Source organism: Pempheris klunzingeri, chromosome 4 (assembly GCF_042242105.1).
Source record: "Pempheris klunzingeri isolate RE-2024b chromosome 4, fPemKlu1.hap1, whole genome shotgun sequence".
In the NCBI taxonomy this organism is placed as follows: Eukaryota; Metazoa; Chordata; class Actinopteri; order Acropomatiformes; family Pempheridae; genus Pempheris; species Pempheris klunzingeri.
In genome coordinates this window covers 12,438,607-12,457,110 of record NC_092015.1, presented here as the reverse complement: position 1 = coordinate 12,457,110, position 18,504 = coordinate 12,438,607, and the positions used below count along the sequence as shown (strand labels likewise).

Genomic DNA, 18,504 nt, shown 5'->3' with positions numbered 1-18,504 from the left:
CCTCCCTCCTGCCCTCTCATATGTGCTCTTGCCACAGCCAAGGAGGAAGTGAAATGACTGACAAAGCCTAAAGCCAATAGACTGTCAGAGAGTCCCGCCCTTTGACTCCCTACTCCCAGGCTTCTCCCTCCTCTCTTCCTCTTTTTCTCTCTCCCTTCCTTAGTTTGGGGCTATCCGTCTTGTTTGCTCCCTCCCTGGGTCGAGGCCAGCAAAGATCCCCTTACACTGCCTGAGGGGGCAGCTCCATGCTTAAAAACCCTCCCATCTCTTCATCATCTTCCCTCTTACTGCATTACCCTCTTTCTTTCCCTCTGTAACTGCATTTCCTGTCTTATTTTTTCCTCTGGAACACCATTTCTCTTTGCATTTTTAGTAAACACACCTCTGCAGAATAGGACCACACCTATTGCAAAGGTGTTTTCATGCAAAGAGGACTGAAGGTTTCAGTGAAAACAAGAATTTCCAGGCATGGAGGGTGGTACTTTGCACACAGTAGGATATACAATATGCTAAGAAATGAAGCTTGGCTACAGCAATCATCTGCAATCATCAACTGATCTCACTTTCATTGAAAACATGCAAATGAAAATGGTGCCTTTTTACCTTTAATCATGAACACCTCCATGGATAGTTAGGGCTGAGACTCATAACCACGTTAAGTTCATCATCATCAGCTTTCCTCCTTCCCAGGGCAGTAATATCATGCTTCTCTCTGTGAAGCCATCTCACAACTACCAATTCATCAGAACAAATTAATCACAGGCAACTGCACTCTGCTGAAATGGTCATGTGACAGGAGATCTCAATAACTCAGCAGCTGCAAATAATGTTTGCCTTGATTCTACTTTACACCACAAGAGGGCGATGTTATTATAGTTGGATATTAAATAATTAATTCCAAAGTAGAGATGAGGCCACAGGGCTGCTTTGTTGCCATTTAACCTGGAGATTTGGGCCCATATTACAAAGTAACATATAACAGAAGAATGAACACAACAGTCGGGTGTTAATGTGGTAATATTAGAGTGTGTTTCCTTAAGAGGGAAACAGAACATTAAGATTTGTACCCAAGATGTATCAAAACATGCCAAATATTCATCAAATACTCTTTATTTGTGTAGGCTGAAAGATAAAGCAAAGTGGGTAATATAGTGAATGAAAAGGCTCTAAGACATGGAGACGCTTTTGAACGCAGAGTTAAAGCTGGAAGATTGAAAAATCAATCATCAGCGAGTCAGTTTCAGTTATTCAATTTGATTTTGATTGGCAGCATTAAAAAGAGAATTCATTAATTTTACTAATCAAAGATTAGCTTACTCATTGTGGGAAGTGTTATTGAGCCTGTAGAAGCAGGTGTAGAATGAGCTTCTCATTGACACCTCTTGTGTCTTTGTATTTCAACTTTTAAGATTAATATTTGTACTTATTTTAAGATTTTGGACTGGGCAGAAGATGGGCCACAGCAGCAGACGACCACACCTGTCAGCTAAGATCAGGAAATTGAGGCAACGTGGTGGCACGGCCTCACCAAAACTGGACAATAGAAGACTGTCTGGTCTGATGAGTCTCAATCTCTGCTGCGACATCCAGATGGAGGGTCCGAATTTGACGTGAAAAACATAAAATCGTGGATCCATCCTGTTCATGCAGGTGGTGGTGGTGTAATTGTGTGGGGGATATTTTTTGGCAGACCTTAATGAACATATGCAGCCCTTTATGACGGCTATGTCTAGATGGTAACCCTAAACTTGAAAGTCTCATGAGATTTGGGCATGTTGTTTCTTCATTGTGTACCACTTACCATAACTCTGGCATGAGTTTTGCAAATCTAGGGTTCCCATCCAGACTGAACCCTTTATGACCACAGTGTACCGATGTTCTACTGGCTACTTCAAGCAGGATAATGTGTCATTACACAACGCTCAAGTCATCTTGAACTGGTTTCCTAAACATGACAGTGACTTCATTGTACTCAAATGGCCTCCCCAGTCACCAGATCTAAATCCAGTACAGCACCTTTGGGATGTGGAGATTTGCATCATGGATGTGCAACTGAAAGGCAAAATGGTCAAAACCCGGTACTAGCAAGGTGTACCTAATAAAGTGTATGTAAGGGATGATACTTCAATGTGTTCAGTTGTTTTTTGGAAAGTTTTGTGTCCCTTAGAAGGCAAAAAAAGACAATACAAACACAACTCTCAATTCACTGTACAAAATCTTCATTTTTTGTTTTTTCTTCCTTAATGACATACAACAGGGGACCCGTAAACAAAAAGAGAAAGTCATTTGATACAAGCTAGAATGCAGTTCAAAAATATATAATAAAACAAAATTAATAAAAAGCAGGTCTCTTCTCCCTTGTAGTTAGAGGAAATAGTTTGAATACAGCTTAATATGATGTACAAAATATCACACAGTGATAAATTGCTAATAAAAAAATAAAAACACACAAGAAATGAGAGTCCTTTACCTTGGCCTCTGACTGGTAACAGATTTTTTTTTTTTTTTTTTTTTTTAAACTTATTTTCTTCATTTTTCATGTTTTTTAATCATTTTGCTTTTTTACAAGTTATACATTGTCATTATCAATCACAAGCAAGTTCTATGCCTAGCAAGGAAGAATGATTCACTTATGATACTACAGTATTCTTACATATTATTAATCATATCCATAATCAAAGAAAAGAAATGCAAGAAAGAAAACAAGGAAATGATGGACATTTACAGCACATAATGGCATCTCTAGTCATCATTTACAACCTCTGTTTCTATTTCTTTTTTGATGTGTCGTTCTGATTTGTCTTCATTCTCAGAGGGGACATAGTAGCTCAGAGTGACGATAAAGCATCAGTCGACCATAAGTAACTCTCGCTATCAAATAACTGAGCCACAGCAGGTTCCGGACATTGTAGCATTTATTCCAGATTTATACAATCTGAAATACCTGCAAACCATTATTTCAGCACCCTGTCTGTAACTACACCTCACCAAAAGCATCCACAATTAGATGTAGTGCAAAGTGGAGCCAAATACTTGTTAAAATAGATAACAGGACGTTATGCCCAGCAGCAGTACAACAATGCAGTCGCACCTGGTTGTTCTCTTATTATAGACAGCAGTCCCCCACCCTGTTTCAGAAAAAACATGAACTATGGATGCTAAGTGTCCACAGTGATTACCTCTAGGCTACTTTGAACCCTTAGATCTGACCTCTGACCCCCTATTGGGACCCTGTAATCTTGAAAAGCTGGTGGGTGCCCCTCAACTGACTGATTTGAGTCCTGATTTTATCAGTCTTGTCGTGGTAATGAGATAAAAAAAAATTAGCAGTCAAGTAATTTGAGACAGGTCAGCTGTTAAGGGGCTTACCTAACATGTGCCTAGTCCTGCAGTGATCAGTATGAATCCAGGACACAGACAGAGATAGATGTGAGGTGTCTCAAAGGAACTATGAGTCCGCCTCAGCCAAATGTTATGGGTTTATGTTCAAAATAGCAGAACCCGAACAAATCGGCAAGACAAATTAGGTGCTGAGTCATAGAACTACTAACAACTGACACTCACACATCTTAAATCAATACTTTTTCTTTCTGCAATGACAAAAGTGACTGAATTTAAAATCTTTTATTTTTCCACCCTGGAGTTTTTTCTCCCAGCATGCCTCTCCAGAAACAGGAGACCAGCATCACATCATCAGCTCTCTGAGTGGTGTGCTACAGTGCAACCGATGCACGTCCAACTATAAGAGGGAACCTCACCTAAACACACAAGTGAAGGTAAATGTCAAGCTTATTTTTCTTTAAGCCTGAATAAATAACAAGCCAGGGCCAAGCAACCGTCTGCAAACTGGCACCGACTTCAAGATGAAATGAAAAAAGACGATCTGCGGAAACTGTTCTCAGTCCAGGTAAGATAATTACCATCAGCTCAGTAAACTCCTCAAGCCCAAAACGATCAAGATGGACATTAATCACATCTCTCTAATGAGAGGTTTAACATTGACTGTTAATTCTGAACTGTGACCACAGTTGATGAAATGACTACACGATGAAATGTCATGAAAAAAGTCGATTCATTCTATGTAGGTCTCTAGCCCGATGAGTGAAAAACGGCCTCTCTCACACACACAGACACAAAACAGGTCCCTGATTCTGACTCAAGACTGACGAGGTCTTTCATAGCACCATGATTTAACTAGTGCATATACAAACATACACACGCGCACACTCTTCTGTACAGTAAAAAAAAAAAAAAAAAAAACAACAAGCAAACGACACAATCTGTATCATTTGTTGAGAGCATACAGACTGGCCTCACACCCCTGTAGTCTACAGCGCACTCATGACACCCATCTTTAGCTGGTTAATGTGGTGTGAGAGCATCAGTCTGCAGAGTCAAGTTCAATCTATACATGTGTAGAAATTGATCATGATTGTGGAAATATGTTCATTTATCTTGTACAGCAGAGTGACTTTTAATCCAATGCACACACGTATTAGTAGAGGCAGAATCATGGGGACGCTAGAACACCCAGACACACAACGAGACTTGGTGTCTTGGCCACAAAGTTGAAATTAAAGCTATTTGTTCAACACTGGCTGGCGACTGTCTAGCACCTGCTCACATCACACACGACTAAGTTTAACATTCTCCAACCCTAAACACAACACCACACACCCACACACACACACACTCTGCCCGGATTCTTTGGAATGTAATACATTGATTCCCAACGAAGAGGTTGGTCAGACGATTTCTGCCGACACTTTAGTTTAGTCGTTTAGTCATGCCTACATATGTATAGTAGCCACAAGCAATTTGTTAACCATTAAAAAAAGATCTCAGATGAAATGCGGTGGTGCGCTTGTGCGTGCTGTGCAGTGTTTCCTTGGTGGTACTTCTTGAAATGTGAGTAGTGTGTCAGCAATTCAAGTACACACACGCGCGCACACACACACACACATACACACAGTGCTTTGTAATAGTGGGTAGGCTGAAAAAAGCAGAACAGAATATTGTAGTGTAGAAAAGTGTTACTCCAAACATGATTAGTTGAAAACGGAGCAGCCGGGATTCTTAAGTTATAAAAAAGCAGTGTGATTAGTATTACAAGAAGTCACTGAGGCATCAGAGAACAGTGAGGGATTGAAGGGAAGTGACGTCCTGTGGCGGTGACCCAGCCAGTGGGGTGCAGGACAAGTGTGTGAGAGTGTGTAAGTGTGCGCGTGTGGGGGCGTGTGTAAGCAGGTGAAATCTGTCCACTGTAGTCTTCAGTCTCTTTTGGCCCAGTTATTTTCGTTGGACTCTAAAGGTAGAAGAGAAGGTAAACAAAGTTAGACCAACGGTTCACTAAATTTAAAAGATATTAGGTCCCATGTAATTAAAAACGTGGGACATTTAGAATCGTAAAAATACATCAGGATCAAAGAAGCCACACAGCAAAACAAAGAAAATCCTAATTATATATTTTGAGAAAATCAAAAACAGAAGAAAAGTATTATTTATAAATTGGACTCTGCAGATTATAACATAATGATCCTGCTAAACTGTAGATTTACTTAGAAACTGGGGCTATCCATGTAAGTTTGGAGATTCAAGAGTCTTGGATAAACTGTATCTAAAAAAAATGTTAATCAATAAGATTGAACAGTTAATTAGACAGATTAAAGGTGTATAATAGCGACCAATTTAATATTGCATTTAAATAACGGGCGAAGAGTGTCAGAGAATGAGTCGAGCACTAACTCTTTCATAAGAGAGTTCTGCAGCATGTTCAGTGTTGACTGACTTGTATCAGAGCTCACACTGGTCTTTATCCGTGTGTGTCCTCAGAATCAGTCAACTCCAACAACTCCCACCCTCTGTGCCCCCTCCACATCTCACCAGAATGACAAACAGTGCTGTCAGACAAAGATCTTGGCAAGTGCATCTGCGCCGGCGCTGGCAATGAAGGGCTGGGAGGGATGGAAAGCCACGTCATGAATGGCCTCGTCGTGCTTCTTCCTGTGGGCCGTGATCTCTTGCACGCACGTCCTGTTGTCCAGCATCCACAGGCGCACCGAGCAGTCGTGGCCTGCAGGGGGCAGAGAGCGGGTTGGAACAAAGACAACAATGCTATGAGGGGCAGAGAGCATTGTGGGATACAATGTAAAGGAATGCTTTATGGTGCTTTCCGAGCTAGTCTTAATTCCCAGCTTATTCTTCAATGCGTTACTCTGTAGTTTTAGCCAAGACTGCAGGTTGTACAGAGGGTTTCATTCTATCTAAACATGACCCTCCTTGTGCTGAGGTTGATGGTGTAAAGTAGGACACACTTGTATACAGAATGGACGCCTTATTAAAACAAACTGTTGGCATTAAAATCTCTCCCTGGGTACTGTAATGTTAAATGAAAACAGTGTGTGCAGAAGAGCGAGTGGGAATGAGATCATAGTTTACAGTATTTTGAAAATGATGTCATCTTTAGTCTCACTGGAGTGAACCCGATTCTAAGATGTCCAGCTAAATAAGGACAGAGTGGTACTCACTGCCAGAGATGAGGTAAGTGCCTTTCGGGTCTGTAGTAAGACAGGTGACCGCATCCAGGTGAGCCACCATTGAGTGGACCACTTTACCTGTTCGAACACACAAAGCAAGCTTATTTGGATGCATTAACATTCCAGGAAAAAAGTAACTCTGCAGGGGAAATTTAAAAGACGACCAGATCAAATAAAACACCCCCTGCTCATACCTGTCTTGTTGTCTAGGAAGCGGATGGTGCGGTTCTCATGTGCGGTGATGGAGACGGACTCAGATGGGTGACTGACCACGCGGTTGATCAGTTCGCTGCCTGCAATGGAGGACTCCATTATAATCAAATATGTCTTATCAATTCATCATATTATTTATCTAAATAATCAGCTGAAAATCAACAGTTGCAAATTGGGTGTTGGGTCCAGGACTTACCATCCTTGGTCTGCGTCTCAAGCGCAGTGGTGCTCTGCTCTGTGTTGAGGTCGTAGAGCAGCGTCTCACCTCCGTCAAATGACACCACCACCTGATTGGGGTCAGTGGCCACAAAGGCCACCGAGGTGGGTGTTCCGTGCTCTGGGAGAAGACGGGACATGATGCAGTTATGGGGCATGGACACAATGCAAAGCTCAAAAGCAAGTCTGCATACTCAACACAGACTATCTACCTCTCTCCTTATTGAAGACGGACAGGCAGGGAGCCGAGTTCTGAGGGTCCCAGATGCGGATGGTGCCATCGGCTGAGCATGAGGCAAGACGATGATGGACTGCTGAGTAAGTTAAACCCCACACACTGTCCTCGTGGCCGGCTAGGACACTGCTCTCGATGCCAGGATCTGGATGGACAAACGTATTAAAAAAGAAAAAAAAAAAAAAACATGAGAAAAACACTTCTACATTGGAAAATTATTATTACTTGTTGATTCCTGAATGCTCATCAGTTGAAGATGACTGACCATAGTTATCGTAAGGATCCACATTGAGGTCTGGCATCTTCCAACATCTGACAGTTCCATCTAGACCTCCGCTGTAGCAGGATTCCCCTTCCTCGCCCATGGTCAGCGACAGAACAGCTCCACTGGACAAAAAGACAGAGAGTTTGCACCAGTGTTTGCACGGCATCCAGCAAGTTTGTGGACTAAATGTGAATTTGTACTTGCTCACATCTCAGACTCACCTGTGGGCTCTAAACGTGTAGATGGGCTCTACGTCTAACGCTGCGTTCCTGTGGAGGGACACAGTCTTTTAAATTTTCTTCTTCGTTTTATTTCCTTGCCGTTAGATTTTGAATCGGTACATTATATAAAACCTGCATTATAAATTCTTTCTTTCTTTCTTGCTCTGTGGATTTTGGGGTTCTTACTTTTTTGAGTGCATGGCCTTGTTGAGGTTCCACAGTTTTAGTGTTCCATCCTCAGAGGCCGTGAGCAGCACCGCTTGGCTGGGGTGAAAGGTCAGAGCGCGGATGGCGTCAAAGTGGCTGCGTAGCGTGAAACGAGGGTTCCACGTCTTCTTGAACTCCTCTCTGTTATCCTGCATCTGACGGGAGACACATTGAAAAGCGAGTGAGCATTCACCTGTTTTGAGTGTGCACGTGTAGGTTGGATTACATCCTGTGCATTGATCAGCAGCAAATATGTAATTACATCCATGGAGAGATCGTTGTCATTGGCAACAGTGAGATCAGCCAGTTCACCCAGGTTCATGTCCCCTCCGCCAACAGCATCCATAATGAAGACGTCAGAGGAAAAACCCAGGGCGCCTCCTGCAGGTTGGAAGTGGAAAAGCACAAGAGTCACTACTGTGTGTCGACTAATCATAGCCACATAAATACAGGCGGAGAACTGTAAAATATAGTAATGCATCTTAGATTCCCCATGGCTAGAGTATATTCATCTTGGTTCCTTACTCCTACACTGTACCAGAGGAAATATTTATAGGTGTAGGAGCTACTTTACAAGTTCACCCCTACGCAGGCTTTAAAATTGAACAAAACAGAGAAGACAGCATCTAAATTTGAAATTCAACATCTAAGCTACAATCATGTGTGTGGGATAGTGTGACAGAGGAGTCTGACAGAATTACTTGGGAGACAGTCAATGGTTTTCTGTGGGGGATTATTTGGTGGGGATGTCTTACCTTCCCCGGAGCGAGCCTGTCCCGATACAGTGGGGGGTGGGGTGGGTTTGGGAGGGAAGTCCGACATCATGCCTTGTAACTTGTTCCTGCGGTTCTCTGAACCCGGCAAGAGGAGAGAGACACAAAACATCCAGTCATGCAGAGAGGCAGAGGAGGGGCGGAGAGGCCAACAGATGGACAGATGAGAGACAGACGAGTGTAGACAGGAGCAAAAAGCTAAGCTTCAATCTTTTAATATGCAACACTCAATTTTAAATATTCTTTTTGTGCTAGGATGAAATCAATAAAAGCACAGGCATACAGTGTAAATGTGGCTCAGAGAATGAAATGTGGACATGTAAAGAGAGAAGGCAGCATGCGTGATAACCTTTGAATGACCCTAGACTACAGAAAATACATCTACAGACAGGGATGACAGCTACACAACTCGTAAGAGTCACAGACTGAAACAGGACAGAGAGACAGGTGGTTGGGAAAAGAGGTTGGTTTTATTGACAAGAAGAGATGCCAAGACACAATGAGAAGTAAAAGATAAAAAGGTGAGCGAGGGGAGGAGGGGAGGGGGTGGCGGCAAAAAAGACAGATACACTGGTGGCAGTGATTCTGGCAGTGCTGGTGCTGATGATGTTGCTATGGCAACAGCATACCTAACTCCCGTCCGTCACCCGAGATCCGGGCCTCTCCCGCCCCCTCCCCATCCTCCCCCGAGCCCAGGAAGTCAAATTCACTGAGGGCATCCTCCGAGTCGTCTTCGTCCTCCTCGTCCTCGGGGTCCAGGTCTGTGGTCATGGGCTCTGAACCCATCTGGACATGAGAGCAGAGGAAAGGGTTACTTATGCGACTAGCTATGAATACAGTTTGCAGTTTATAGTCTGCGTCTTGTCCTTCTATGTACATTCATCCGCCTAATTTCATATCTAATCACCAATCACACCTTTACACGGGACTTCTTGTTCTTGCGCGGGCCATCGATGCAGTCAGTGGCCATGCCTTGGAAGTCATCTTCCTCGTCACTGTCATCTTCGTCGTCATCCTCGCAGCCATGCAGGAAAGGGATCTTATCGAGCACAGAGCCACCCAGACGTTCCTTAGAGCTTTCTTTGCCCGCGTTCCTACAAATACATGAACAATTATTCTTCCCATTCCTAGTTGCAAAGGACAAAAAGATTATTTAGGACGATACCATGCAGAGGGAGACGGGATGACCTCAATTATACTGTATAGTACCATACTATTAAAAGTTTGGCCACAGCAGTCTACAATACGGAATAGTTTATTTATATATTATCTATTTTATTTATATCTATCTGTGCACTACCTCAGGTATACCATAATATTTCAAGGTCATGTCTGTGAATAAATAATCAGACTATGGTATGATGTGTAAGTTAGGCCACAGCTATAAAGGGTGGAACAAGATTTAAAGCCTTTGCCAATATTTGCCCACAGAAATTTGACAAACAATTATCATGTTAGCGTCACTATTCTTATCCGTGGAGCAACAGCGGAGAGAAAGGGGGGGGGGTGTCTGCCTCCACAGTCTCACCTCTTGATTTGTTCCTCTATCTGTCTGACCAACAACGACTCTCCACCTGCTCGAGACTCGGGCTCAGGACTGGTTTCACTGGGCGGAGGCCCGTTAGCCTCGGGGCTGCTTCGCCCGAGCAGGGAACGCACACGCTTAGACCTCATGTCCAGGATGGTGTCTGAATAACCCACTTCCTCCAGATATCTGCATTCGTGGGGAAAAAGTAGCACATAAACATAAATGACTCCCTCTAGTCTGGATCACAGTGTTTAAAACCAATGGCACTAATGGAACACATTAGTATGGTACAGAGATAAAAGCAGCTGGTGACATATAGGCCGTACTTGCGTAGTAGCTGACGTCCCTCCTTCCAGGACATCTGATTGGCTGGCTCAGAGTCTGACTCAGCTGGCCCATTGGGAACTACAGAAAATAGATTGGTCAATAGTGACGCAACAGCAAAGCATAGCGAGCACAAAGAGAAAAGCAGAAACTTTGGGTAAAGCAGCAGTAGAAGCTAATTTAATATAAAAGAGCTTGGTTTAACATACGTTGGTCTGCTTCTGTCTCTGGTTTCTTGTCTCCAGGGCTCTGGTCGTTTCCGGTCTTCAGCTTCTGGTGCTTAGCCCTGCAACCCCACAACAGACCACAGGAGAGCAGCATTACAAGCAAATACAGGAAAATCCTGCACTATCAAAACACCATGTCAAACAGTATGACAACAGGCCGAATGGATAACAGACATGAGGACACAGGGACAGGAAGAGGGAGTCTACAGGCATTTGTTTTACCTCTCTTGTTTGAGGGCGTACTCCAGCATTTTGATCCGCCTCACCAGGTCCTGTTTCATATTCTCCTGTCCTTTCCTCTCACCCTGTAGGAATGCCACTTGAGCCTGAAAACACACACACATACACAGGATGGTAAAGAACACAAATTTCCTTGCACACGCATACCGCAACCGCTCACAAGCATGATGATGATATTCAATCGGAAAATCAATTTACATAGAGACACCGTGACTCCGTCATAACTGCAGCAAACTGGATAAAAAGGCACGTACGGTCTCAATTAAATCAAAAGAGTAAAGGGTTTGATATCAACAGGGGCCGTGAACGTGAAGGAGAAAAAAAAAAAGTTTGATGTGACGAGCATAGCAAACATGACTTCTGAGAACCCAGAATAAGTAGAGGGTTGTGGAACAGGGCTCTTATTTTTAACTTCCTCCTAACCAAGGCCTCAGTGCGCATCTGCAGAGGAGCGAAAACAAGACACAGACTGGCCGAATTCAAATCCCCTCTTTTAAGACACATCCTTCCTTTGTGTGCTTCCTCTCTCACTTTCCGTCCGTTTCCTTCCTCGCTGTGCTGATTTTTATCTTACCTTGAGAAAAGAGGTATTCACTGCCAGTTCCTGCCATTTGTCATACAATTGTGAAGAGAGATGAAAAAGCGATAATGAGAGTGATTATGACAACACTGTCAAGTTTCAATGAGGACTATCTTTGCACAGGGACTCCCCTTGAATAAGCCATCAAAAGACAGCAAAGGGCTGCCGGAGTGGATGAGAGAGATTTATAACAAAACGTTTCAAGCATGCTGTGTTTTGCACCAAATGATGCAGGTTTTGAGCAATACTGGTTCACATCAGGCCGCAAACACCCTGCCCTCAAAAGGCTGGAGGAGAAAAATCCCTGGTGGAAAAGAAAAACAATGATCCCACTTACAGTTGGGTTATAAAGGTCTGCCCCCGTTTTCTACTCTCAGGGTTTGCATGCAGGTATTTGCAAGCACAATAGTTTTGCATTTTCACTCCCTCTTTTTCTCTCTCCCTGTGCCAAGTGGCACTGGGGCATTAATGCGGATTGTTTCACAGTCCATTTCTCCTCGGCACGTCCCCGTCTGTGTCCACGAGCCTGCTCCCACACACATACGCAGTTCTGTAAAAGTAGAGCAGTCTAAAAACACCATCTCATGGGGCAGGCACTCGGTCTACTTGAGAGGGTAGGCAATCACCCAGGAAAGTGCGCACACACACACACATACACACACACGCAGTCATGTAACCAGCTAGGAGGGCTAGTGGAACACAGGATAATCTGCCAAGCAAACCTTGCTGCTGCTGCTGCTGCTGCTGAGTAATCCTTATTAATGCAATGTGATTTTATATGCTTATCTGAGAATTTTGGAGATAACTGCCAAAGCTAGTATTTCAACACTGTAGGAATGATCTAGGAGGTTGTGAAATAAAGATAGCTTTATGTGGTTTATGCTTGGCCTAACCTGGGAGGAGCAGTTCAGTTCTAAAATATCTAAAATAAGTAAAATAAACAATGCATTAACTACATTTGTGTGTATGGAGCACTGAAAAGACTGAAAAGCACTGCATTCATTTAAAAAGCCCCCCCCCCCAAAAAAAGCTTAGTGCTGTGTAAACAGCTCTGTAATAATATATCATTTGCTGGGTTTGTGTGGTTGATAAAAAGCAGCTAGCATAGGGTTAGCTGCAACAGAGCGTTTCCAGGTGCACACAAATAGCAACTGTGTAGTTGTGTTAAATGTACAAATACAGTATTGCACCCACCATTACAAAACACAAGCAGAAACCCTCGTTCCAGTGAGACATAATCAGACATAAACGGTAACAATCGGTAAAATACAAACAGCTCAGCTGTTTTGTTAATTATATAATGGGCACTATAATGTGTAAATTCACAATTTGTATTAAAATGACATCTTCAAAGTTAAATGGCAAAATATATAAAAATTTCAAAAACTGTAACATTCAAGTTAACATCCACAACAATGTCCCTATAAACATATTCGCTGTACTGATACTGTGGCCTTCTGTGGGTCGGGTAGAGGTAAAAATCAGTCAAATTCAAGAGAGCGACAGAGTGGAGCATGAGGTCTACTGCACACAAATAAAGAGATCTTTAACACAAAATCCTCAGTGCACTGACTCATCACTGACACTGGTCGACTCAGTGGCCGTTTAGTGAGAGAAAAACAGCGCAGTCAGCTCAGCCTTGAGTCCTGCTTTAAAACCTACTGAAAGACCATGATCAGAAATGATTGTGTCTGGAGACAGCCATAAGCGGGCACGCCTGCATGTCACCCGAGTATGAACAGCGACCACAAATCTTTAAACGATTCGAATCTGCAAAGCGCTTCGTAATTTCCACCTCTAAATGGAATGCGTCTCAGGGGCAGGGCATGCATTTCTACTCCTACTCACACACAGACGAGCTACAACCTGCACACACGCACTGATAACCATCACATCCTTGTGCGTCAGTGTCACTCCGAGTTCCTAGAGGGACGGTATCCCACTAGAGCGTGGAACCTAAAATCCCTGACAGTGTTTTGTTGGCCGAGATAGAGAAAACCCTGTATGCGTACACACATACACACACTAACATGGCAACAGCGCACACTGTAAGAACTGCCTTTTCCTGATACATAAAAGGTAGCCAAAACAGAGGGATTAGTGTGTCACAGGGTTTATTGCTGTATGTCACTCTTTATCTATTACTTAACTACTCATTCTTTGGCTCTGACCTGGTTTTAGTTCCTCTTTGAAAGTGGTAGGGTGATGTGGTTCGTTGGGTAAAATATGTATTTGCAGTAGCACACGTTGGCTGTCCTAAGGATGACAACAAATACAGCTTTTAATGTATTAGCTTGTGGGTGTAATAAGGTCCCAGAACTAAAAGCTCCTGTCAAGGTGTGTGAATACATTAACAAATCCTTTTTTGAACATACACACAGTTGTGTTGTGTTTAGCTTTCGTTGGACTTTGGTATTCTACCCTTTGTCTGGTTCAGATTGGGACATGCTTGTTTTGGGAGCCAAGCCAACAGAAGTGAGACAAAGCAGCTCATTCATCAGCTATTAAAAAGGTGTTGTTTTTTTTCATAAATAGAGAGCCAAAATAAATGGGACAATCATAACGGTAGTGGAGCAGCATGTCAAAAGACATCAGAATATTTACACAGAAAGTTATACTAGTAAAATATAATTCCATGTTTAAAACTGACCCGTGCCAAGGAGTAACATTAATCTGGCTGTTGTTTGTCATTTGATACATCCCTGCTAAACTCTTAACACTTATTTTCTTTGTATTATGCTGGTAAACTAACAAAGCCATAAGTGTAAAGGAACCTGGTTGGGAGCAAACCTGTCGTGCCATCTGATCTCTCTTTCCTGTGGGTGGGTTTTCCTCCATGTGGCCTACTGCTGCTGACCTTTCCAGAGTTTGTTGTAGCATGGAGGGCTGACACATTTAGCCTATTCTGTCAGTCCCTCTGTACAAGCTGCAGAACAGGGTCAAGGGCAGCTTTCTTCCTCCACTGGCCACCCTCCATCTTCTCATCCCTTCATCCCCATGGGAGAACCCACGAGCCAACAAGTAGAGCAATGAACTTTTCTGGGACAGTGTGCTTTGATGGAGTGTGTTAGAGTGTGTCAACTGTGCGTGTGTGTATGTGTGTGCGCGTGCAGTATTTAGCTAGAGAGTGACATCCTAAAAAGTTGGGCTTGGTGCCTAAGTTTGATTAGAGGATGCTTGATAAGCATTGGGATGCCAAGAAATACCGCATGTCATGAGTATGTTTGAATAAGAGAGTAAAACGGGAGAGCAGAAATGAGACTTTCGACATTTCAGGTTGCAGTTGTGGGAATGAAACTGAGAAATAGAACAAGAAGGAGAGAATTACATGAGAAAAATAAAATACAAAAAAAAAAAAATCAACTTGTATATAACGGGAGCGCTGCAAGTCTGCGTGGGTGGGAGGCACACACTGTAATAATCCAGTACATATGGATGTCATATGTGTTTCATGGCTGAGAGCGCCGAGCTATTAATTAGAGATGTGTACCCAGGGGCCCACTGGGCCACACTCAACAGGAAGTGATGTCATCTGGGTCAACAGTAATCTATTCTACACAACTAGTGACCCTGTTAATAAAATTAAATAGCTCAAAATGAGAATAAAAACAAGAGGAACAGGTAAAGGTCTACCCCGCTCCCTACAGAGTAAGTGTAGTGACTAAGTTCGATGTCTGCCGCGTGTCTGTTTGTCTATTAAATAGTAATGAGGGTCAGGCAAGAACAAGCTAATTAGTTCAGGCTTGTTAAGTGCGATAGCAGGGTGATTTGACAGAAAATACTACTAAAGTCTTCTTGTGTGTCTGAAGGACGGAGGGACAAGGCCACTGCCACCTGTGCTGCTGTCCCGTGGTCGCTGGGACGTCCCACCTGGCCCGGGGGGGGGGGGGGGGGGGGCGGGCCTTAATTCCTGGCCTGTCACTGGAGACAGGACAGCACAGGTGGCCTTTCACACTGAAAACACACTCAGAGACAGCACATGTGTTGCAGTCTCACAGAGACACGCTACGCTACAAACACAGATATCTACTCTGTCGCACAAAGAATCACACAGTGGTGGGATGATAATCTGTCAGATATTAGTGACGGTCTTGCTTCTGCTGCCTTTTAATTTTGTGCATGCAGCATACTTGATAGCCTTATGAATATCATAAAAGTACAAAGTGTCATGTGCAGGCGACATGTGAGCAGAGTATGAACACATACAGTATGCTGCTAACTGCACAGGACGTGGCCTGGGGGCCTGTTAACTGGCATGTTGAGAGCTCTGCCAGCATGCTGGCAACAAAAGCCAGAGGCCCGTGGCCTGTGGGTGTTAAAATGTAAGCTAGGTCAATTTTTCAGCCTGGCACTCCAGTGATCCTCACTTTCTCTCAGCACAGAACGTGGTGCTAATTGTACCCGTGAAACCAGACCATGTGCAGCAAATACACAGACGCAAACAAAGTTCCATAACAAGCACTAATGGCGTGTTGGATATAGCGATGGCCTGCTTCTGACTCCCACTCTTGCCCACACAGGACTGTAAAAGCAGCAAATACAGCCGGTTTGTTATTGTTCATCCATTTTTTATCAGACACCTATTTATAACTACATAGGTTTGAGGCAGGGGCAAAGAGAGAAGCGGAGAGGGACAGAGTAGAGGCAACAATATGTGGTTTTTTTTGCCGTTTAGACACCCAAGAAGATAGTTTATCCTATTTACAAGCAAACTGTGGTCACAGGAGGAACACCACATAGGCCTGTGGGTTTAGGAATAAAAAGATGAACCATTAATCCTTTCATTCCAAACGCAGGGCGAAAAAAATCCTTAAAACGTGCATGTTTTCCTAACCTTTCTTAATCCTGGAACAATTTGACAAGTAAGCACAATCTTGCCCAGCAGTGCTGAGCCTCACACAGTTACACACATGCACGTAAGAAAGTTGCATAGTTCAACCTCTGTCTTCTGCTGTTGTCTCTAAATGACTGCAACCATTAGGGCACTCATGCCTTGCCGAGTGGCACTGAATCACACATTCACATACGTTTTTCTCATCATTTCATGGATGACCTTTAAGGACACAAACCCTCTTCTCCAACCTAAAGGCAGACAACACGTGTGTTTACAATCTGCAGGTTATTATATATTGTATAAATTGTCATTGTCATATATTGTTATATTTTTCAGGATTTACAAGTAATATTTTAGTTGTAGATAGGATGGCACTTGACTGACAATTATTTCAGACAGTCAAACAAGTATAAATGATGCTAAAAAATACAACTGCATTACAATCGTAGTCATCAGCCATGTTTATCTACTACACCTCTGACTCATCCATCTGTGTGACAGGCCCCAATTCAAAATGCTGATTTCTTTTCAATGTCACCAGATACACACAGGCATACACTTTACTACAGACCACTGTTGGTTAATCTTATGCCTGAAATGACTTAATCTGAGGGGATTTTGCATTAAGATGTTATTTAGAGCAAAAAGTGCTCACTGCCTGGTGGGCACGGCTGGTGTGGAAGCCTGTTAAAAGGTCACCCTGATCACTTTCTCTCACTACGCCAATTGCTCAGTGAATAAAATCAAGAGAAATAAAGAAACAGCACTTTGACAAGCGGGCGCTCAAATAACACTCTCGTTCTCGAATGCAGCGATTTCAAAGGGAACTCACATCTGTGTGACTGTCATCATCTTTTAAACACAACAGCAGAGCCACACAATAATTGATTTGTCCCTGCAGGCTATGAAAACCCAACAAATGTCTACAATGGCTTCACATAAATGCCAAAACACAGTCCATCTTAAAGGGAGTCTGGTACAGGCATGACTTTGATGTGTCTCTGCATTAATATCCAAGGAGATACTGCAAGGTAGCCACACCTAAACTCTCTTTACCTCTCTTTTTTTTTTTTTTTTTGCAGGATAACTTGTTTGTTTTTGGCGGCTGACATCAATCTAACTTTGTGGTGTCTTAGTGAGTGCACGGATCATATGTGCATTTGAAGGCCAGAGATGGATGCTTTTCTGAAAATACAGTTTATTACATGTTTAAAGCCCACTGGTGGCTGGTTGGCTATTGGTGATGATCATCAGCTAGAGGTCACACAGCCCCTTCATTTTCTCTTTTCTGTCCACTTATAATACATCTTAGACACAACAATAATGATGGGATGTAATGTTAGCCCGTTAGCATTTTGTCATGCTGAACCTGATTGATTGTGGGGCATGTGTACTGTCACAAAGCAACACTAAAGGAGCTTCTGCAATATCCGATCTGGCCTTTATTCGGCAGCAGGGCTACAAACGCGGGCTAAATAATGATCGGATTTACCCTGAGTTCGTCTCTCTCAGCCTCCCAGCGGTATTTCTCGGCCTGGAAGCGTCCCCACTCGTACTGGATGAAGTGCAGGATCCCAGGAAGCGTCATACCCGCGTCCCCGTCCTGCAGCTCCCGAGCCTGCGACGATCCGGGCATGGCCCCGGCTGCTCCTGCCGCCGCTGCTGCTGCTGCCGCCGCCGCCGCTGCTGCCATCGCCCCGGTCGCAGCAGCTGATGTCCCCGGGCCCGGTGCTGCTTTGGGCCCGTTTGGGTTGCGCCCCGCTCCGCTGCTGCTGCTGCTGCTGCTGCCGCCTCCTCCGGAGTTCGGGTTTGGTCCTCCGCCGGATCTGTCCGCCTCCATTTTAACCGTTCAACCTTTCGCCAGGATCAGGAGGTGGAAACGGGCAGAGAGTACAAAAAAACAGTGATAATAATAAAAAAAAAAAAAGTAGCTCGTACCCTTCTTCCAGCCCAGCAGCACTTCACTGTAAGCGACCCTCTTTTCTTCCTTTTCTCACACGCACGGAGCAAAATTACTATTCAGGTGGTAAAATACTACACTTCCGCTTTCAAACCTTCAAAATAAAACACCACCAAACTGCATATTTGCACCGCCCTGGGCTGTT

General features: G+C 43.6%; 1 protein-coding gene across 1 annotated transcript; it reads right to left on the bottom strand.

Moving 5' to 3' along the window:
* Positions 1–2,196: 2,196 nt before the first annotated feature.
* On the bottom strand, positions 2,197–18,380 carry strn4 (striatin, calmodulin binding protein 4). Its single transcript, XM_070828989.1, has 18 exons — positions 17,892–18,380; positions 10,968–11,071; positions 10,728–10,804; positions 10,521–10,599; positions 10,195–10,380; positions 9,583–9,760; positions 9,296–9,452; positions 8,649–8,744; positions 8,156–8,274; positions 7,873–8,048; positions 7,687–7,734; positions 7,466–7,587; positions 7,178–7,345; positions 6,946–7,086; positions 6,731–6,829; positions 6,528–6,614; positions 5,884–6,073; positions 2,197–5,305 (listed from the first exon to the last, which is right to left on the bottom strand). Exons 1-17 carry the CDS (start codon positions 18,237–18,239, stop codon positions 5,904–5,906), a joined length of 2,355 nt encoding a protein of 784 aa, XP_070685090.1. The 5' UTR covers positions 18,240–18,380; the 3' UTR covers positions 2,197–5,305; positions 5,884–5,903.
* Between the last annotated feature and the right edge of the window lie 124 nt (positions 18,381–18,504).